The sequence below is a fragment of the Sipha flava genome, unplaced genomic scaffold (genome assembly GCF_003268045.1).
Source record: "Sipha flava isolate LNK unplaced genomic scaffold, YSA_version1 37_pilon_pilon, whole genome shotgun sequence".
NCBI classification, from domain to species: Eukaryota; Metazoa; Arthropoda; class Insecta; order Hemiptera; family Aphididae; genus Sipha; species Sipha flava.
The window spans coordinates 2,463,335-2,487,629 of record NW_020273087.1 but is presented as its reverse complement, the minus strand read 5'-3'; the positions used below and the strand labels follow the sequence as shown (position 1 = coordinate 2,487,629).

The window sequence follows — 24,295 nt, the reverse complement described above, 5'->3', positions numbered from 1 at the left end:
TATAACTTAAAACTCATTACAATTAACAATAGCTAATATATTTATTGTAAACTTTGAAATATTTCATGGTAATTCTTACATTTGAGCTTTACACATAATATAAGCTCTTAATACTTAGTATACATAACAAAAGTATATTCAATTTTTAAAATACTAAATTATACTTTAAGTTAAATAAATAAATATATGTTTATATATTTATATACATCATATGAGCATATTTTTGTACTTACTAGTATGTTGAGAAAATATATATTTGCCAACTTATTATTTATAAAAATAGCAAAAACTAGAAAAATATTTTTATATTAATTATTAGTTTGTTCAACATAGTGGACTTAAAAAAAGTATAACATAATATATAAATACCTATAATAACACACACATGTCTATACTTGACTATAAACTAATAAAATTAACTTTTTTAAATATTAATTAATGACTAATAATGATAAACTTTCAGTAATGATATTATATAACATACAGTAATAACCTAATGAGTACACAAATTAAAAAAGTAATATAAATTACATCATAAGCGGTCTTGAGATGGATGCAACAGCATTATTATTTTTTATTTTTTATAATGGTTAATAAAATGTATTAACATATTAATAAACATACAAAATAAAAACATTCACTTAAGTAAATTTTTTTCACAGTAATATTGTACTTTTTGAATGAAAATTTACTAATAATTGTCCTTGAAATATAATTACTTAATACATTCAACTAATATTGCACCTAATAAAATGCTATTCACAAAAGTAACATTATCATAGATGATATAAATAACAAATTGTTCAGTATACTCTACAGACATATATTAACCTACTATAAAAATTATAAATGCAGGAGAAATTTGTTTGATTTGTAATTCATATATATCAGCCTTTTCTTAAATTGGAATTTTATTTTATTCAAACAGATGGTGATTGAACAGCACTTTCGGATGACGATAAGTCCTACAGATAAATAAAAATTTTACTAAAACTTAAATAGAATTTTTCTAAAAATAACATTATAATTTAATTTGAATAATTATTATACCTATACATACAATATTAGCATTTCAAAATCAAAGTGACATACTTAATCAGAATATTTTCAAACAAGACTATTTACAGAGACCACCACTCACAACCGAACAGTTATTCAAGGTGGATACAAATATACATGAACAAAATTTAAATCACAAGTTTAAAATCTTCTAATTTAAAAATGTATTAATATTTAAAAATTGGTATTACTTTACTTTTTTTTTATATGAATTATATAATAATCTTATATGGAAAGTAGTTTTATAACAGGTAATGGTTATAGACTTTGAAAGACATTTTTCACACCAAATGATTTTGTAGTAAGAATGGTAACAGGACAATTTAAACATTTTTTTTTTAATTTGTAAATTTTCCTTTTTTAAACTCTTATTAACTGAAATGATAAAAAATAAAAAATATAAATCATAAACTATCTGTAAAATATATATACACACATAAATATATGATGTAATATGTGTTGCCTAATTTTAAAGGCGCTACATATTGCAAAGTATACATTTTGTATTGAAATTAAAATTATTTAAAAATTAATAATTGGAATTATTATTAGTTACTGTATATATATACATATACATATATACATATACACATATATATATATATATATATATATATATATATATATATATATATATATTGTATGACATTAGTTACTGTATTATAATGTATAAAAAAATAATAGAATTTTGAAAAACATTAAATGAAATATTTTAATGATTATTTCACAATCAATACTCACTTCAGCACTTCTAATAGTGATATGTACTAAAATAGATGCTAATGGAATATCTTCAGAATATCCATTTTTTAATGGAATACTTCTGTAACCAGAACGTAATGAAATTATCTGAAATAATATGAAAAATATATATGTTTTAAATCAATTTTAGAAGTAAATAAACAAAATAACATACAGGATACGTATTTTGGCCAATAAAATTAGCATCACCAAACATATCTTCATCGTTAACAACAAATCTAATAAATGTAAGAGCTGGATTTTGAATTCTAAAATCAGTAGTTTCATTCCAAAACGGGTTAAATCCATTGTCCGCTGCAAAATAAAACAATATTACATGCATTGATCAATTAAAAAATTAAATAAATACACTAAAATCAAACATACGTATTGCACGGGTACTTAATTTAGTTCCCATATCATTAGCAGTGCCATACACCTCAACACAAACAAATGGATTAGAAATTCCATTACGACCTGGTCTACCAACATGTCGACCAGCAATAACACAAATTGATACTACTAATTTCTCTTCTACTTTACTAATATCTGACATTTCCGTTTTATTTGTCATATATTCTGGTTTTAAAACGTAACCACATGCACCATTTAAACGAAATTTGGCTTGATTTAACTGCATTGATTTATCTAAAAACCAAATAGGTAAATTATTATTAAGAATTGCATCTAAAATAAGTTCAGCTAAGAACCTGGTGATTGATAATTGAGAGCAGCCATTTGACATCCTGCATTCCATAAAGGTATTGGCAAATAATTAGATGAATCAATACGTTGACCTTTAGGATAAACTCTACTGAACTGAACTTGGTGATAACGGAAAAAAAAATTCTCTGCTTGATGGCACATTAATTTTTCAGCTTTGGTTTCATTAAAAGATGACATTTCATTATGTACAAATCCACGTTCTCCAATTTCAAAACAAAAATCAACTGACCGACAATAAATAATAAGATCAGATATTTCTTTGGCAATTTTTAATTCTCGCTCCATTTTTTTATTTTCTGTTTCCTTTATAAAACAAATTTTATTAAATTATACCAAAAAGAAATATTATATAATAACATTACTCTTGCACTAGCATTATGAGCAGTTTCAACAATCAGATTTTTCCATTCTTCTGCTTCTTCTCGCAATAAAGCACCTAAAACGAATGGTGTACATGCGTTAGATGTTTGGATTTTGATCTTCCACTCTAGATTTGGTTGATTTAACTTCCCAATTTCTACTAAAGCTCCTGTTAAGTCTAAACTTCCTTTTTGAGAACTTCCCAAAAACATTGATTCAGTTGACTATAACATATAATAAAATAAAAATATTTACTACTTATTTCATTTGTTTATTACTAATTTGAAATAAAAAATTATAAAACTTACACCTCTATCAAAGTTTTCTTGGTGAGCTTCTTGTATTTCTTCAACATAATTAGAAGGAAACCAATGCTGCATTTTACCACCATAGTCACCACGCCACCATCCACAATCTTGTTTTACTACATTTGTTATTACCGCATGTTTACAGAATGATAATTCATCATCTCGACGACCCTCGTAATCAAATATAGCTTTGACAGTAATCTACATATACATAACAAAATGTATAAAAAGTTTATTTTAAAATTATAAGTACAGATAATATATTTATACAAATTAGCATTAAAAAAAAAATTAATTGTATAGGTATCGTAATATATAATATTTTATTTTTAAAACAGAAAAATGCAGGTTATAAACAAAATATTTTTGGAACAAATTTTTAACTAAAAATAGTGCTAGTAGAAAAAATAAAATCTATTTAATATAATACATTTATAAATAATAAGTGCATAAGGTATCTTTTAGTGATGTTCATTAACTGACAAGATTTTAAACAAGTCTTTAAAACACAATATTATAAGAAAGTTTGTAGAATATATAATAAAAAAATTACCTTAGTCAATGCGGTACTGGGATCCATATAACCAGGTGTAGAAGAAATAGAAGAATCATCAATATCCTATTAACATAAAGATTAATTGCAAACAAAATAATAATATAATCAAGGAATAATATTTTAATTATACTAATTAGTATAGTAGAAATAATTAATTACTATTTGATAAAATCTAATAAGTATCAACACAAAACTTCAAAATAATTGTTTTTTATTTTAATTTTCAATATAATTAAATGAGATGAATTTAATGATGTAATGAATTATGAATTATATTTTGCAGTTTTAATCCATTTATAATAATATTATAATATAGTATGGTTAATTTAGAAATAACTTAATCAATACAAATTAATCGAAGTATGAAAAAATAATTTATACAAGACCACTGATTAAAGAAATATACTCGTAGTGTAACAGCAATTAAACCCTTTTGATCGAATTTTCATAAATGAAAACACGTTATAAAAATAAAAACAAAACATTTTGATGATTGGCAATATCCGATAAAAAATACGATTGCTCCAATACCGAAATAATAATAAGGAAATAATTATTACTTAACTCAATCTTGACTCTAGTGAACATATTAAAAAAACTTTAGTGTGTAGACAGGTTACTGGAAGTTCGATGAACCTCCAATAAGTAAGGGTCGAACGATACACCGTTGTATATCATGTACATTATACGTAAATACTTTTTGTAACAATAAGTCATTAAAACTCTTTTTCGTTATTATTAAGTATGTAGTGGTACCCGAGAAACCTGATCTTGGAATTTTTAAATTATACTGCCTCAATAGGTGACGGGGTACAGATTTTGTTTTTGTGCCTAAACCGGTTATGGTAACGTATGGTAACCCCCTATGGTTGCGGTTCAATCTCACGGGTTATGTCTCTTGAATACTGTCTGATTTACTAAACATAATACAATATTTGAGGGTGAAACCACTAGACGATTAGGTGTTTTCGAGATTTTATTTACAACCAGATACAATATAAAAGAGTAGCTAATAAAACCTACAAAAGACAACTTACTGAAAACCAGAAGATGACAGGATAATACTACATTAAAAATAATTTCTGAGAAAAAAAATATTTATGTAAATGTGAATTCTATTTAAAGAAAATGTACATTCCATTTATAAATAATGACGGTTTTTAACATATTTTCAAAAATAAACTCTACAAAATTAGATTAATTTTTAGTGATGTTAACTATTATTTTTATCGAATTAACTTGCTATATGGTACTATATTATTAACATAGGTAATTTTTTATTATTTATATTTTTAAATTCAACTCAATATCAATGAAAGAGTTTAAATAATTTTGAGTATCAAGTAAAAAATGTTTGTAATCAAATTTTGTTTTTTATCTAATTATACTTAAACAAAATTGTATATAGAATTTATATTTCTATTGATACATTTATTTCAAAAATGGTTTTAATTGATATACTTAACTTTTTATATTATACATCTAAACATTATTATCAACCACATAAATTCTATATCAATTAAAATATATTTAATTTTTGATTTCTAAAAATATTACATTTTGAAAGATAATCACTCATAATGTGAATCGACTTGAAAAATAAAATAAGTACAAAAATAATTTAAAATAATAACAGTTGTTTAGCTATCCTTTGTTATATTTTGTCCTTATTCATATAAAACCCAATTACACTGTTAGGTACAAACAATTCAGTACATGAAATATGTTCACGCATGACCCTTTTTAATGTATACTGTACCTCAATTTTGGTTTTGTAATATTTTTATTTCTATACCTATAGTTTATACCTATATCAAGCTATTTCTTGAAGATTTTTCCCGGTATTATTCGTTGTATATTTTTATAACTGACTTGAGATTAAAAACAATACTCATTGGTGAAGGTATTATAATAAGTAGTTCAGCCATGAAAAATTAGTAATTAATTTAATAATTGAATGGGAATTTCTGTCACGTCCTACAAATTTTTATTTAAATAGGGTTCTAGTTGATGGACTTTACCTTTTAGAATACTATTTTTATTTCAAAAACTTAGTAACTATTTTTATTATCAAATAATTTATTATTCAATTACTTTTAACTTCAGAAGAACTTAATAAAATTGCAAATAAAATAATAAGGCCGTCATAAAAATTTTCAATTATTACCAATCAGTTATAATACACAAATATTTTACATAATATAATTGATTAATGATATACAGAAACTATTTATTTACTGTTAAACATTAAACATCCAGTATTTATTTAGTTTTCAATAATTCGTGCACGTTACAATAATTACGATTTGACATATTTTAAATTCAAATAAATTATTTTAGAGCCCAAACTATCATACTCATAAGCTTTATTCATTTTTTAGAAAATACGTAACTGAATAATTATTATTACAAAACCGGAGTGTCACGTTTGGATATAAAGGTAATACACAGTCCACTGGAAAACTCGATGTGCCGGTATACAGAGATTACACAAAGGTATTGAAACAGATACATAGCGCGCGGCACTCGAATAGGCGGCTCAAACATAAATTATCAAGGTGTACTAAAATTATCCTCCGAAACATTACATCCATTCATATGCCGTCTTCAGGCAACCCGTTTCAATAGCAGTTCTTACGGAAACGAACTCAAAAACAAATAAATACGTTGTTAACATATTTTATATCAAACCAATAAATTGTGGCAACGGTTTTGGAACAAGAATATTATCATGTTCCCGTACAAACCAGAAAACTAAATATTTAAATATACATTACATCACCTGAGAATCCCTAATGGAATATTTGTAGTTGTTTGGAGCTAGTCACGGAGGAGGTGGCAGTGAGAGAAAGAAGTCAAGGTTGGAGATTATAAAAGGGGGTTGTAACGAGCTACACGCATCAGTGTAATTGTTTCATTCAAACAGCAGGGTTCAACAATGTCTGCGGTTTCAACAATGGGAAAGATGAAGTTCGTGTTCAAGAATGTCGTACAGGTGAGAAACACGCGATCCGTTAAATTATTTTTGTAATATCTATACGGGGATGTTTATTTTTTAAGTTTGTTTGCATCGCGTAATCTTTACTTAAATACAAAATACTTGTAATATTTTGATAAATCTACTATTTTTTTTGCTTTTATTTCAATTATGTTTTTTTTTCTAATTACTGTATAATTAACCTTCTACAAAAAAGTCAAAATATTTCTTTTTTTTCTTGAGTGCAAGAATATTTTTTACATAATTAGGTAAATCGAATTTTAAAAAATAATTAATTGTCCAATTGAAAGCATGACACTTCAATAAATTCGAAAAATAAATTTGTCTAGAATTTTGGATAACTATTACGTATAAACAATAAGAATTCGAAATACCTTACCCTCCAAAGTATAATGAACGTATTAAACTATAATATTTATTTTCGATAACATTTTATATTAATTAGTGAGAAAAATAGCTAATAACAATATGTTAAACAAATTATGTGTTATTATAATTTTTATTGAGATCAAATATTATTTAAAAGTCGAATTATGAAAATATTACTAAAAAATATTTCATTAAATTCTTATACTTTATAACTTTATCTCATCGAAATGTAATTTTTCATACTCTTCAAAAATACAACTACTTATTTAAAAAACTTCACAAAAGTATACAACGAAAAAAATTCTTTAAAAAAAAAAAAAAAAATAGTGATTATTGATATTATTGATATTAATATATTAATATATTAATATAATATAATATATTGATACTATTATTCGTATAAATACAGAAAACAAAATAACAATAAACTCTAAAAGTTTAAATCAACAAAAAACAAATCAATACAGTAATAATCAATTAAATCATATAGATTATAATTACTCATTTGTAGACACAAATTAAATTTTTTAAAGGACTAACGAATAGTATAGAAATCGAATAACAAATAATAGGTACAATTTAATTTAAGTACGAGTAGTGACTCACTACTAGTGAGTTGAGAGTTGAGGATAAAAAGAAAAACGCTATAACGAATACAAATATCCTAAGAGTTAAAATCATAAACTACTTCAGAATATAATATTGAATAGATACCGAATATAAAAAACTAAATTCGTATTGTTAGATGGTAACAATGTATACATATATATATTTTATTTAACTCTTGTCTTTTTATACACGACAGGTGGTTTGGAACTTGGGTGCTCAGTGCTTATTGTGCACCTAACCATTACAATATAAATTAGAATTTATCCCATTAATTATATATACGTTCTACCGCTTTTCCAATAACTGATTTGTCTGTGAAGTTAAAATCTTAAAAATGATGGGTATTCACATAATTAAAAAGCCTAAAATGTAATTGAAATAATTTATATCTCAAATGAATATAAAAACAAATTGTCACTCCCGATTAAGAAATTTTATTTAATAATAAATTATACTATTTATTTGTCATTTTTAAGTCTGAAAAGAAATGTATATAAAAATAAAAAACTTAAAAATAAGATATAATATTAAATTAATACATACCATACGAAGTGTACTAAATTATCAAGTCAGAGGTTCATGATTAAAATACATAGCCGCAACCATTATTTTAAGTTGTGGTTTAAGAAAAATAATATAACAAAAATTGATTTTATCAAAAATTATAAACTCGTTCACAATAAATGTTTACGTTTTTTCGTAATATAATAATAGTAACTTTTTTTTAAATAAAAAAAAATAAAGTACGATTTTGAAATTTCAATCAAATATAATGTACTACAATGTAGTAGGTAACTATAAGTAGTAACATACATTGTTTATAATATTTCATTCTTGGAGAATTTAATAAAAAAATATTGGACATCAAAAATAACATACCTAGTGAAAATAATATAATTTTTTTTGCACTCATTCCAATGTAGGATATTTATGTAAAATTATCAAGATTTTTTAAATAAAATTGATGTTGGTATATTTTAAGACAATTTCCTCAACAATTAAAAAAAATGTATCTAAGTAAAATTTTTAATACTATTTTTGACATTTTAAGTATTTAAGTAAATATTTAAGTACATATTTTAAGAATGAAATAAAATTATCTTTAGTATGTTAAAATAATGTGCTTAAACTGTGTATTTCCAAAAAAATATTAAAAAATAATCTAAATTAAGTAATTAATACTTACAATAATTTAATTTTATAATTTACAGATACTTTTACTCATTGTAGTTCTAAATGGAGTTGATTCAGTAAGAATACCAGGAAAAACAGGAATTACAAAAATACAGGAGGTGTGTAATTATTTTAACATTTATTATTAGTTAATGTACATTAACTTAAGTATATAAATTACAGGCACCACGTTATCGATTTCATTACTATCTACAAGATGATAAAACAGAAGACAATAAATCACATGAAAACTATAAGAATGGAGAAAAAGTTCTTAGTTCATACACTGAAACTAATTCAAATGGTGATTTGCATATTGTCAATTATCATGCAAATAAATCAAATGGATTACCAATTGATGTCAATAATGAAGCTGGCGCTTCTCCATTAAAGATATCTCTAAATAACCAAGTATATAAACCAGAAATCTATGCTTCAAAAGAACCAATTGGGTCTTCAGAAGTATCACCAATTATTGTAGAACCAATGATCATACAAGAACAGAAATCTTCTAAATCAATGGAAATGGATTCCAAAGATGAATATCATCTTGCAGAAACTACGGACAAAGTTACTCAATCAACTGAAGAAATTAGTTCAAATCAAACTGAAGATCGTAAAGATGACATTAGAGATGATCAGTCAACAGATCAAATATTGATTCAAGAAGAAGAAATAACAACTAAACCAACAGAATTTACAGTTCCATTTACAAAACCACACCCAGTAAACACAGTTGATTTTAAGTATAATGACAATGAAGCTATGAAAAAAGATATTGTTAAAGTAATACAAAATCTTAATGTAAATCAGGAACAATATGATCCTCATTTAAATTTTAAAAGCCCATTATCTGATAAACCACTTAAAATAGTTGGTGCAGATTCCATGGAAAAAGAACAACAGCAAAGTCATCAACCAAGCCATGGACATTCAAACTTTAAAAGTCAACAATTATCAAATAAGCCATTGAGATTATATGGATATAATCCATCAGTTTTCGGATCATTGTATGATATGCATGTTGATTATAATCGACCACCACAAATCCAGCAGCCGCCAAATTCACTCAACCAAGGTCAATTCACAGGGTATGAAGCACATAGAGATGATGTTAAACCACAGACTTATGAAAGTTCTGGAATACATTTATCCCAATCAAGTTCAATCTTTCAATCAGATTACAAAGAAAATCAAAAATATAATACACCAACAATAAAAATTCCACAGCCACTGTATTATTACGATCCAAATGCAATGGTAATGTTACCAATATATACTAATATGATCCCAAATTCTTATCCATTGGTACAAAATAAGCCACAACCATCTCAATCACAAGCGAACTCTGGCAAAAATAATTTCAATTTAATGCACATTTTGAGTGGTGGCAGTTTCTATAAAGGCTCAGAGCAAGCAGAAAGTTCTCAACAACTGACAGTAAAAGATATAATAAAACAAGAATCCAATAAATTGGAAAAATTGAAACCAACAGAAACACATGATAAATCAAAAACTCCACAAACAGTGATGTTTTATTTGAATCCTGGTGAATCACAAGTTGATTTAAAGTCATTCACATCCAGCCCTTTACAACTTTCATATAATCAACAAGCACCACATGATTGTAATGGACAAAATCATAAGACTCCAGCAGTTAAATCAGACAAACTACTTCAACCAATACCACTCTGTTCAGATTGTGTACCTGCTTTGGGATTGATGGGTTTATCAAATACAAAACCAGCAGAAATTCAACAAAAGAAATCTGTCATTAGTCCTCAGGTGATGCCAATATGGAATGGACAAAATGCCTCAAAATACAATTACTTAATCTTACCCACTCCAATTACCAAGAAATAATTTAAGCTAATAAGGCTTCTGCCTTAAAAATAACTTAAAAATATGACTGGATTATTAACATTTAAGTTTATACAATTTAAAATAAATTATATTTTAAAATTAATACTTTTTAACTTAATATAATTTAAAATCTTATGTACACATAGATATAAAATATAATAAACATTGTACTTACATTTCCATTTCTCTGTGCAATATCTTCATTTACAGGAAAACATAATTTGATTGTATTATATAAATAATTTTTTTCATAATATTTAATAAGTTCTACTAGGCTTTCAAACTGTTTTAAACCAATAGTATATAATCTTCCCTCTAGTTTAATACGACAATGTTTTATGTTTTTTTCAGCTCTAAAGTAATAATATACAATAATTAATATAATGATTTAAAACAAATCTAATAAGTATTTTAATTTACCTAAATGATATTGCAAAAATATGTTTATCATTATCACATGGCCGTACCAAAAATGCACCTTTGTACGGTACTCTTTTCAGTAATGCCTCAGCTCGACTTCTATCAACATGTGGAAGATACCAAATCATGCCTTCATGCTTTAAAGGTTGAGGGACAGGTTCTTTCAATACAACACGGCTTTCCTAAATTAAAATAATTATTCATGTTCAACATCATGATTTTATATTATTAATGGGTATTTTATTAATATATGACATTTTAAATTTTATTTGATTTATAGATTTACTTGTAAACGTAATGGATTTGTTCGATAATATGTTATCAGACTATATAAACTATCAAACTTGGTCCCCTCAATCAAATGAAATTTTCTTTGATTTGAAAATATTCGACAATGATTAACTTTACCTTGATGCCTGTGAATTTGAACAAAAATCAATAACTAATATAGATTACAATAATAATAAGCTCCATTAATTTACCAGAATGATAGTGAATATTCACCATAGTATGTTTCACTCATTCTCACTAAAAATGTACCAGTACCATAATGTTGATACTGTTTCAACAATTCTTCCGCTTCAGTTCTACCTCGAGCTAATTTTCCATGAAACCAATATTCTCCAAAATGTAATTCATCATTAGGTATACCCTAAAATACATAAATTAATATAAGTTTTTTGGAATAAAAAATAATTTAAGCACACATAATCCTTATATATTTTTCTCATTACCTGACAGCAACATCCAAAAAGGTTGCCGCTCAGCATAATTTATTGCAATAAAATTCAAAACATTAATAATGTTATAATAATATTTACTTCTTACAATTAATTATAAATAACCTAATCTAAACTGACTAGTGCAAATACATATATAAATATTTAATTTAATTAGGACAACAATTATTCGAATACTCTTATACTGATATTAAACCCATGATCAAATGGTTGATAACTTATAGTTATATAAATAATCACAAGTCTACTGGCAAATAATAATGTATCAATAAATCTTTTGCACACAACCTGAATAGGGAAATAAGTTATTGAAAATATAAATATTTTAAGTTATCAAATAGTAGATCATTAATAATAATTTAGAAGATTCTTTAGTAAAGGGTTTATATTCACTCTAAATAATTTGAGTAGTATTAAATTTTAACTTTTAAGTGATGAACAATAATTATTAAACTAGGTTCACATTACATGGAGCTCAGTGAATTTGTATATCAAGTCAAGCTATCATACTCAGCCTAATAAGAGCATCTGTTATTCTCACAGTACGATCCTTTTAACAGACAGACTTTTTTTAATAAACATGAGCTACGTCATGCTGTACCATGTCTAGGTGAGTCAAAAGTCTTACACTACGCTTGTATCATACTAAGTATACACAAACCGAGCCCCATTTTGTCTGAAACCGGCTTTAGACATAATGCGATAAAAACTATCAATAAATTATTATTTAACAAAAATAAATTACAAATATTTTCTCTACAGTCATATTCTTAGAATTAAATGAATAATCCAATAACATAATTACTATTTGTGTTAAGTAAGGATAAAAGTTATAACTAGATCTTTTAAAACATGTGTCACAAAATTCACATATCATATGAAATAGATGTTTATTTAAAATAAAAACGTATTACCCTATATTAATAATGTACAAATAATATATTTTAAACTTTAAGTACTTAAACATTTTTATTTCATGGGAAACGTGAATTTCGTAATACATATAATAAGAGGTCTAGATATAATTATACTTAAAAATCAGTCAATGCTAAGAATTACTATTTATCTAATTCAATGTTCATTATTTTATATGTATTTATTATGTACTGAAACTTGATTTGTTTGTTTATATTAATGAAAAAATTAAATTAAAAACTATATATGAGTATTATTAAAAATTTTATAAGTATGATATTCATTATTCATAAATATGGAAAATAAGGTAAATTTTATACAAACAAATTATGAATCCAAAATAATAAAAATTGATAAAAAAATTAAACTTTTTCTTTTCTTGAAGTATTACTTAAATTAAATAAGCTCTTAATCAGCTCATTATTCATATTCTATAACAACGATTCCCAAACTTTTTCAGCCATGGAACCTTTTTTTAAGCATTATATTCTAGTGGAATTCCAAGAAATATTTAATATTAAAATTTTATGCCTGTGTAGCATATTACACATGATATGTGAATGGGAAAAAACTCAAAACAAGGTAATGTATACTTAATATTATATTTATATACAATATACCTGGCCAAGTAATACCTAAAATGGGAATGTATATTTTCTCAAATTAATCAATTATATTTTTTATCGGGATTTTAATATTATTTGTACATGTATCGGTGAATTATATATGATTTGACGGAATCTTTTTAAAATATATATGCTCGTTGTTTTAAATAATGGTTAATAATTGTTATGTTATTAAATGTTTTATGGTAAAACAAATGGAATCTTAGAGAAACAATTGGGGAATTCTATGGGCTCCATGGAGCAGAGTTCGGAAACCACTATTCTATAACATTCAAATTTTATATTGTCAATAAAACTAACTTCTCTCAACCGATTTATACTAGATAAATCGTTTGGTTCCAACTCTCCACCATCTCCTTCATCTTCATTCTCAACATGCATTTTCCAACGGTCTGTATAATACAGTTTGGTACCAAACAGTGAAAAAAAATGGGGTCTCCATTTTTTCTCTATAGAATCTTCTAAATACAGTACTCCATTTTTTTTGGCATTTCTCAAATTTGGTTCTTTACCTATAAAGAAAAACTATGTAGAAATAAACAAAAATTATTAAACATATATAACTTTTACTGTCATCGCGATGTCTAATTTTTACTGCTTGATCACCAATAACATTTTCTGGGAGTCGCCTGTGTTTTATAATGAACTTATTCATAAGTTGTTCAGGTGAAGGCATTTTAATTTCATTAAGGTCAATTGGCTGTGTAAGTAACATTTCACCAAATACTTCAATCATAGTTGATGCCATATTTCGTTGTTGTGGTACTGAACAATTGTCTTCAATTGATAAAATAACTGGATATCTAAAATTATAATAATACATTATTATAATAAAATCTCATAACATTGTTTTTTGTACTTACGGAGAAGTGACAAAAGCATGTTCTTTAATTGTTTTTAAGACATCTAAAAATTTGATACGACTTGTTAAAGTATGTCCATGGTATATTATTGGTAATCCATCAGGTCCATCCCAACAATCTAATTCTATACAGCGACAACCCCAACGTAAACATCTTGCATATGCTTCCACTGAACTTTCACTAGACACTTGATCACCCGTTAAATATCTAAGAAAGATTGTTACACCAAATTAATAAATAGTATAACTAAATTTATAATTTAGAAGAACTTTTTCAGACAAGCAAAAGTTTTCTGTTATTTTATTGAATTTTTAAAATTATTCTTACGTATTATGAGAAGATGCTATCCAATAATGTGAAAGCGGTAATGTCATATCTTGAAATACATTATCATAATACTGATCCCACACTTCATTTTGTTTTGAAAACAAGTAATCCATAAACTAAAAGATGAAAAATAAAATAATATTAAAAGAAAAAATATAAATTTACAAAAAATAATACAGTGAATCATGAGCAAAGGTTTATTATAAAATTAGTATAAAATTTATGATAAGAAGAAGTTCCATATTTTTTTGTTAAACAAACAATTTATGTAGTAGAGTAAATATAAAAAAAGGTAATAAAAAGGCAAATTTATTTATAATGTAGGTGCCATATCATATTATTTTAATATAGAGTTAGGTTAGGTCCAAATAATCCAAAGATGCTTATTATTTATTATTACTTATTCTTATTGAATGTCCTTAAAGTATTTTCTTTTAATATTTTTTGTATGAAATAATTATTTTTCAAACAGAAGATTAAAAAATTACAACATGAAATTATTATTTAAAAGTACTTGCATGGTAGCTATTACTCATAAGGATAAACAATGAAAAATGTATAATTATTTATTATTATGTATTAATTATTTTCAAATTTTAAAACATTTAATACTGCACACTATACTGATTAATTTTACATACAGAGTTTATAAACATATTACATCAATAAATATTTATTACCTGTTGGTATTATTATTACGTATTTAATATAAGAAAAAATAAATATTTATTTTAACTTTAAACAATTAAAATGTAATACTTAAGATCATAGTATATTTTATATTCTTAAATAATACTTTAAGTTTTTAACTCTTGATAAAGTATTTTAAAATTATAATAACATAAAAATTAAAATTTATTAAAATAAAATAATCTTTTAAATTATAGTAAATACTAGGTAAATCAATGTTTTAAAAATTATCGTGTAAAAATAAATTGACGGAAATTATTAGTTTTTGAGTTATACAATTTTGAAATTTATGAATTTTCAATTATATCATGTAGATATCCTTAAATAAATAATATTCCATCATAATACAGGTCATCTCGTAGTCCAATGGTTAATAACTAATAGCTTAATACAGAAAAGGTACTTAGTTTAAAAATCTTTAATCGTACTTGAAAGTTTTTGCATTTTTTTTTCGGAAAAACAAAACTTAAATTTTTAAAATTTTAAAACTTCGCTTGCTACGCCTGTCGGCTCCACTTACAATCTCAAGTGCCACATGGCACTTTTAGTGCAGATGGGGCTTTGCCCCAAAGGGAATTATAGTCTAAGACTAACATAGTTTTTGTACAAACCTTGATACTGTTACGGATGGGATTATGCTTTGTATTTGATCCTAAAACCTCGCTTCGCGAATAAATAATACAATAATTATCAATTTATTTAAAACATTAGAAAAAAAAAATGCAAAGAAGTATCACACTGAGTTCATTAAATTCGAACTCGAAAATGAATGGTTTAATCAGATGCTGTGTGTCATTAGTATCTATATATGTCCGTAACACAGACTCACAATAATTAAGGAATTATTCCACAAAACTATGATACCATATCTCTTTTAAACCTATAATAAATTATTTAATATAACCCTTTAAATATTTACAATTTAAATGAGCCATAACTAAGAAAAAGTTAAGTCGTCCGCTCAATATTAAGATACTATTGTAAAAAAACGCTTCTGTTCGAAAAAAAAAAAAATAATAAAAAATTTAAAAGATCTCTAAACTAGATTTATGCCTAAAATAACTGAATAACATTTTGTCAAACAGACTAAATGCAAAATTAGAATAAATATTTAAGTGGAATTAAAGCTAAACATTAGGCTTCAATAATTTATAATCATATATTTATGATTTAAATAATTTAAAATATAAAACAAAAAATAACAAAAGTAGGTATATAAAAAACGTTAAATTGTTAAATTTAACGTGAAATTAAGAATGGAAATAATGATAACGAATATCAAAAACTGTTATCAGTAAGTTGTTACCACTCGCCATTTGGCAAATGATAACACTCAACACCGCCTACCTGCAGCTGTGTAATTTAGTATTGATTTTTTGTTGACGCGGTCTTGGTCGTTTTATCTTTTAATATCTTATTTTTCACTAATTTAATTTCTTGAAACGTTCTAAATACTCCATTATGATTCGTTTTATTCTTATACAAAACAGAGCAGGTAAAACGAGGCTAGCAAAATGGTATATGAACTTTGATGATGATGAAAAACAAAAGCTCATTGAAGAAGTACATGCAGTTGTAACAGTCAGAGATGCTAAACATACAAATTTTGTAGAATTTCGAAACTTCAAAATAATTTATCGGAGGTACGCTGGTTTATATTTTTGCATTTGTGTGGACGTGGGCGATAACAATCTCTGTTATCTGGAGGCCATACATAATTTTGTTGAAGTCCTCAACGAATATTTCCACAACGTATGTGAACTTGATCTGGTGTTCAACTTCTACAAAGTATACACTGTAGTTGATGAAATGTTTTTAGCAGGCGAAATTCGAGAAACAAGTCAAACAAAAGTTTTAAAACAACTACTTATGTTGAGTTCATTAGAATAAGTTATTATATACGGATGTGCAAATATTTTGCCTTACCAATATACAATATTTTATAATTTATTTATTTATTAATTTATACCCTAATGTATTCTTTTTATATCAATATATATTATTTTACTTTATAGTTACTTTTTGCCTTGTATGTAATTATAAATGAATAATAAATACATCTCCAATATTTTTATTATAGATTTTTTTTGTGATAAGAGATGATATGATATCCTTAATTGTAGCCGCCCCCTAAGATAGCAATTATTTTATAGCCAATATTACAATTTGTTTTTAAGTATTGACTGCATTTCATTATACAATAAAATGGACAGTTATAAATTGTTAAAGTTTGGTGTAATTTGTATTGTTGGTATTATCAAATTAAGTGTTTGGATGATTTACATAAAATAACTAATACTTACTTCGGTTGCAGTAAACTGTAGTGGATCACTCAAATCTTTTTCACAATACTTAAAATATTCTTTCATGTGTTTAGCAACAAGTTCTTCTTCAAGACAAAAACTTTCTTGTTCAACATTTAAAAATCTTGTAAGATCTTGAACACTAAATGTGTCATTATCATCCGAACAATACATTGAAAAGCATCTATTAAAAAGCTAATAAAATGCAGACAGGTATTATATGATAACAAAAAATATATAATAACAGAAAATGTTTTTTACCCCTGGATTGTAGATAAGTTTGTCATAAAGTGTGACAAACTCATCAAAATTAAGCTCGTTGCGTTTCCTGGTATCAACTTCTTGAAACAACTCTCGTAATTTATTGGTTGAAATTTTGCAATGAACACGAGACAAAAATATTTTAATATCTTTCAATGTTACTCTACAAAATATAATTAACATACTGTACTTAATTGCATTTTTTAAATAAAATACAATTTTAAAAAATGATTAAATTGTTTACTAACGTCTCCCTTGAATTCTCCATACTATAAAATTCTTTGCGCAGCCATCGTTCAACTTGTAATGGATATGGAGCACATACAGTATCATTTACAAGATGATATAAACCTCTAAGCCATAATTCACATTCTTGTTCAGATAATGCTTTAAAATCAATAATAATCGCGTTATACTGAATGAAGAATGAAGATTATCTTTTTAAGTAAAAATATAAGGTTATATATTAACTATGGAATATTGTTTATTCATAAAAAAATTTAAATTGAATTCTCAATAGAGTGAACTTATACATTAAAAACATTTATTATACTATGCTATATGTTGCATTAAATTATAGATTAATTTTTTAATAGATTACATGTATAATAATGAAAATTAAAAACTGATGTTTCCAAAATATTTTGTTTTCAAAAAATACTGTTGTATTAGTATGATTATAAAAATTACTAATATTTAAGTTACAACATTAAAAATATTTTATAAATTTCAGTTTTTGAATAGTAAATATGTATTTTATGTGATAACACTACATTTTAGTTTTAAGTATATTAGCCAGAAATTATATATATATATATATATGTATATATATATACATTTTTTTGATCAGAATGGAGATGAGATATTGAATATTGAACGAAAAAATGAAGATTAATATATGTATATACCTATTTATATTTATACTGAAATTAATTCTTAAATTTGCATCTAAAAAATATTATTTTAATTATATTTGTTAGTTATGTTTTATAGTTTGGTAGCTTATTATGTTTTTTTTTTTTTTTTTTGTACATATAATACTTTTATATTTAGTTATGAAAAAAAAACTTATTAATGTGTATTGATTATTAATATAAATAAATCACAAATCAAAATATGAAATTACTAAATAACTCAATGGTAAAATGCATTACATTTTTATAGAATTTTTGTTTTGAATAAATTTTAATAAAATTCCCACCTCATTAGGTAAGTTATTTATTGATTTATGTTCTATAATATTTATGATTAATTATATATTAAAAAATAATATTTAACTATGTAATTTATTTGTACAGCACTTAATTATCAAAATAAATAGTAGACTTGAAGCACATCTCAGTTACCTATAGCAATACTTATAAATAATTCTTATAGTGGCATAATTTTTTAGTTTTTTTTCAACTATAAATTCAAAATACATTTAGAAAACCTTCATAATCATAAATTGCTTTGTAAAAAATAATGATATGCACTATACAGACTAAGTTTGTTTCACAATATGCTATATTAACAATAATAAATATACTTTGCTTACCAACAACAGAGAGAGTTTTTAGTTTGAAATCATTACCATAAAAAATTACAAAACATTTAGAAGCATCAAATTTCTTAAATTCATCGGGATACCTATCAAATTCTTTACTATTATTTCCATAGCGTACTTCTTTGACATCTTTGAGGTCCACTGAAATAAATTTAATTATTATATAAAAAATGTTGCACAAACATGCATTAAGAGTAAAATATATAATTACAAGAGCCTTCGAATTTCTTGACATTGGTACTATTAACTCTAGACCAAAGAATTTGTCTTGTTTCCTTGCGTAATCTTAATGTTCGTTTCTCTGGTTTCTTCTTCAAATAAAACCGAGTAACAATTGTGCCCCGTTCTAACATGATCATAATTTGATCAATCTCCGAGATGAGCATAGTGGGCGACACTTTGCCACAAGACATTTAGAAAATTAAAATTAAACAAGACCCCAAAATGGTAAAAATCAGTCAATTTTCAGTTCAACATCGTTTCTCGGTGAAGGACTGGAAAATTTGTCCAGTGTTATCAGACTTCACATACGATAACGTTTAACGTGCTTAGCACTTATCAACAGTAGACAAGGCCGATAACAGTGATAATATATGATTTTCTTTGAGATGTATTAGTCAACTAAGTAGGTAACGATTAAATGGTTTTTAATATTTCTGCTTTATGTATTCAACTGTTGTTACTATAGATGCGTTCCTTTATGGCTATCTGATTTTAATTTTGTCGAACTGAACGTATGAGTCAAACGAAAAAATATAACCTATAAGGCTATGATTGCGCGTGAAAAAAATCTGTGTAACCAAACATGTTTCAACTGAAAATAAAATAGATTTAGGTAGTCAAAAAAAAAAATTCGAATTAAACATATTAACTTAGTAAAATTACAAGAAACCAAATAGTTAACGTTAACTGTTACTAAAGATATGTAGAAGTCACATTTGAACAATATTTTATATTATTATTTACCTCATTATGAATGAGTCAACTTTTTGTGCTATCTACAGAAGAATGAAGGAACTTTAAGACTCTCTTTTTTTTATAACAACTTTATAATAATCAATAACTTTTTCGTTTTCGTTGTTATTTATGCCTATTCATTTGAATCAAATTTTAAACCTTTGTCCGAAATCGGGTAAGGTGTATCCATATATATTCAGACCAGTGGTGTCATTTGGGGAGAGTGGCAAGGTAGGCATTTTCTCCTCTCTGATTAAAAAATATCCTAAAGGGCCGATCGTTGTCGTTTAGCCATAAGCCGTTATTTGTGAAAAATCAAGCGTATTTTTATTATTTTTAAAATACTGCGTACTAGATAATTATTTATTGCCACAATATTTGGTAATTGTCAATTGGTATAAACTATAAATAGACATAAGGGTTACCGTGAGGTATTTTCACAACGAAAAAAATAAAAAATCGATAACAAGTAACGACGATTGCCGGTCCATCATAGACGACTGATCAAGGTTGTCGCGGAGGCAGGCGATCTCACCACGGGAAACTCGATTAAAATGTATTATTATTATCTATCTGTATTATATTAAAACGCGAACACTTTTTTCTCGGTACTGATCACTACGTATATTACATATTGTATAACAAGAGAAAAATAAATATTCATATAATACATTTTTGAGTAGATTTGCAGAAAAAAAAATTGGACACGCATATTGCTTTCGGGGCAGATTAGAATACATTGGCGTAACTTGGAAATTTATTGGGGGGAGGGGCAAAAATATAATAACATATTTAACGAAAAGTGTGTCCGAGGCTAAACGTCGCTTTACTAACTACATATTATTATATAAAATTATTCATTTTCTAACATAATGTTAGATAAACGAAAATTTAAAATTAAGATTTAAAAAAAAAATTGTAATAGTTATAACGAGCTGTTTTGTACTTATTTTAAAACAAATTATGTTAAATATCGGAGTGGGCATTTCCCCACCTAATTTATTCTAGGGAGGCAATTGCCAGTTTACGCCTATGTTAGGACACTGAAGTTTTTGTGCTTATGGGTATTGCTTTAAATTAATAACTATGTATTTACTATACTTATTTACCTACATTTACTGTAGAATATTATACATATATATTAATTTTCATGGTTTCATTAAAATGTGCATTAAATGTGACACTAAGATATTTTAATAGTAATGAATTAAGAATGTGGATTAATAGTTTTAATAATTTTTTGAATTTTGTACATTTTCGGCGTACCTATTATGATCTTACGTAATGGCGTCGAACCTTTTCTATATCACTTGAGTAACCCTACTAATGGGTACCCTCCCAATCGCCAAAAATTCATAATCAAACAGCAGATACCTATTTCATACCTGTGAACTATGAGTATTTACTAATTAGTATTTACATAATATAATAGAATATTTTATCATACAATAATAAAATTAATATATCTAGCACTCATTAAGCTACCCACTCACCAATCACCTAAAAAAGTTCTGAGGTATTTACTCCACTTGCCATACGTTTTCGACGCTGATCTTAAGCCTGATTTCGAATCCCTCATAATGTTATTTATGGCCAGTAGTATCATTATTGACGTCGGCACTCATTATCAATATTACATTATTATCGATGGTTATACTCGATTGAATTATGTATATTTGTAATTTAAATTTATTAAAGAATTAAATAATGTTGTTTTACTGGTCGAATTTTAATCACTGGATAATAATTGTTATTATAATATGCTGCGACACAAATTTATGATAAAATTACATCATAATCGAATTATTTGAGATTTATTTAAGTTAAAAAAAAACATCATTAAATTAAGTATACTTATTTAGTAAGTAGTTAATAACTAAACAAAATTAAGTAGATCAAAATTAAAAACTAAAAATATACAATTTAGTATTAGCTGTATCCCAGATTTGTAAATTTAACTTTTTTGGGAACAAAAATAGATGCCTAAATAATAAGTTGTGATTTGAAATACAAAAAGTTCATGATGCATCTTTTAATATGTGATACTTGGTTCAAAGTTGAATCTCATCCAAATTTTACTTTGCTTTTACGAACTAATGGACTCTGTTGACATTGATAAGTAAAGTGAAGCAGAGTTTACAATAAATGTATTTTAGATCAGTATAAGTATAAGTTTATTTTACTTTTACGATAAATAATGTTGTTCAATACAACTGTTTCTAAGAGTATAATAAAAAAACCATTATCATTAGGTAATTGTATAGATTTTGTTTCTACATGTAGATACAAATATAACTTGATTTGTTATCCGTTAAAAATTTCTCGCTGAAAATGTTGAGCATACCTTCTTTTAATAATTAATATGAATAAAAAATTTAAGGATTAATATTATATAAAAAAAAATTGTTTCATCATTTGGCCATCGCACAAATTTCGTTTTTTTTTCTGAAAATTCTTCTATTTTGGTTCATCAATAATTAGACTCTACGATTTTTATATGGTACAACTATACCTACTAATATAGAACTATAATATACATATAGTATGATTACATTGTTTGGCCATACCATATATGCAGTCAGGTTACATATTGATATTATAAGTCGGCGCTATCTTGACACAGTACTCTAAACAAGTGTTTTACTCGCAAGTGAAATGGAACGGAAATCGAAATTCCGTTCACTGTCGGTGTACCTATTCAAGTACCGCATGGTTAAAAATGTTATGCTATTTAGGTGGTACAAGCATTAAAAATGTTTGTGAATAGTATAAAATACCATCTATACATTTCAACACAATTGGCGAAGTGAGGTAGTTTTTAAGCAATTATTCATAAAACTGTTTTACAGAAATACAGTTATGTGAATGTTAATGTTTATCAACTAGGTATTTATAAATAATTTAATAATTTAAACTCGACAGAGAAGACAATACAATAATTGTATAACATATCAATGTAATATTGTATTATCATTGATTTTATAATACACAGATAAGCGGCGCTGTACAAAAATATGGTAACCAGTTATAAGACGTCAGCCGCTATGGAGCGCTGCAGGCGACCAGACGTCTAGGACGGTCCCCAATCATAGGTGGTAGCGGGATGAGTGGTTAGGCGTCGGTAGTGGGGAAATTCGTTTATTGACAACGTACATAATCTAGTAGTATAGTGTCTATAGTCATTATTTATTATATTATTGCAATACTGTCCAACTGTCGTAGTTCCGCGGCGAATAGTTTTCGCCGCTAATTGAAATCTGTTCATGCACGGACTGGTAAAAAAGGACACAGGATGTTACATTATTTCAGGAAATCTTACAAAAACTAAAATATTTTATTATGTTTATATACATTTTAATAAATTAAATTCAAAACATTTTAAATACACGCATATCAATTTTTTAATAATTTATAAATTAACGTAAACATCAACATATTATTAAAACAAATTATAACACGTTAGCAAAATGCATTAAATATTATGTTAGTAAGGAAGTGTTTTAAATGTAATTTAAAATTTTTAACTTTGCTATTTTAGATTGGTGAGTTGTAGTTGAAAATAATTTTGATTTTTTAAAAATTTTACAAAGCAAGAATTTTTCTAGTATAAAAATATGATGTTCTGCACATATATGTTCTTCATTTATCCACCTAGATATCAATTCGTCTGTTTTATAAATAGCTAAAAATTTGTATTTTAATTTTTTTGTATGTTGAATTTTTTCAAATTTTTTTTCAAATATTTCTAAAGCGCGATTTATAATATTTTTTAATTCATCTGATGGCGCCTGAAGTCCTGTATCTCTATCAATATCAGAATAATTTTTATGTACTAAAAGTAATTGATTTTTATCATTTAAATCTCTTTTTATTGTTAAATGTTCA

The 24,295-nt window shown here is 25.5% G+C and overlaps 3 protein-coding genes across 4 annotated transcripts; 2 read left to right on the top strand and 1 right to left on the bottom strand.

Moving 5' to 3' along the window:
- Nucleotides 1–682: 682 nt before the first annotated feature.
- Nucleotides 683–19,986, bottom strand: LOC112688111 (1-phosphatidylinositol 4,5-bisphosphate phosphodiesterase gamma-1). Of its 2 annotated transcripts, none has more exons than XM_025561139.1 (21): nucleotides 19,665–19,986; nucleotides 19,445–19,594; nucleotides 18,156–18,294; nucleotides 17,908–18,070; nucleotides 17,647–17,841; nucleotides 14,654–14,769; nucleotides 14,327–14,533; nucleotides 14,034–14,266; nucleotides 13,764–13,975; nucleotides 11,665–11,834; nucleotides 11,469–11,598; nucleotides 11,183–11,364; nucleotides 10,938–11,115; nucleotides 3,748–3,813; nucleotides 3,195–3,395; nucleotides 2,889–3,110; nucleotides 2,511–2,829; nucleotides 2,188–2,448; nucleotides 1,976–2,115; nucleotides 1,801–1,908; nucleotides 683–965 (listed from the first exon to the last, which is right to left on the bottom strand). In XM_025561139.1, the coding sequence occupies exons 1-21, from the start codon at nucleotides 19,864–19,866 to the stop codon at nucleotides 921–923; spliced, it is 3,639 nt and encodes a 1,212-aa protein (XP_025416924.1). In that variant the 5' UTR covers nucleotides 19,867–19,986; the 3' UTR covers nucleotides 683–920. The 2 variants fall into 2 exon arrangements, with proteins under 2 accessions (XP_025416924.1, XP_025416925.1); XM_025561140.1 differs by lacking the exon at nucleotides 683–965 and adding an exon at nucleotides 1,416–1,434.
- LOC112688112 lies at nucleotides 6,639–10,826 on the top strand. The gene is made up of 3 exons (XM_025561141.1): nucleotides 6,639–6,745; nucleotides 8,938–9,018; nucleotides 9,083–10,826. The coding sequence occupies exons 1-3, from the start codon at nucleotides 6,689–6,691 to the stop codon at nucleotides 10,760–10,762; spliced, it is 1,818 nt and encodes a 605-aa protein (XP_025416926.1). The 5' UTR covers nucleotides 6,639–6,688; the 3' UTR covers nucleotides 10,763–10,826.
- Nucleotides 16,674–17,305, top strand: LOC112688116 (AP-2 complex subunit sigma). The gene has a single exon (XM_025561153.1). The coding sequence runs from the start codon at nucleotides 16,805–16,807 to the stop codon at nucleotides 17,231–17,233; it is 429 nt and encodes a 142-aa protein (XP_025416938.1). The 5' UTR covers nucleotides 16,674–16,804; the 3' UTR covers nucleotides 17,234–17,305.
- Nucleotides 19,987–24,295: the final 4,309 nt, after the last annotated feature.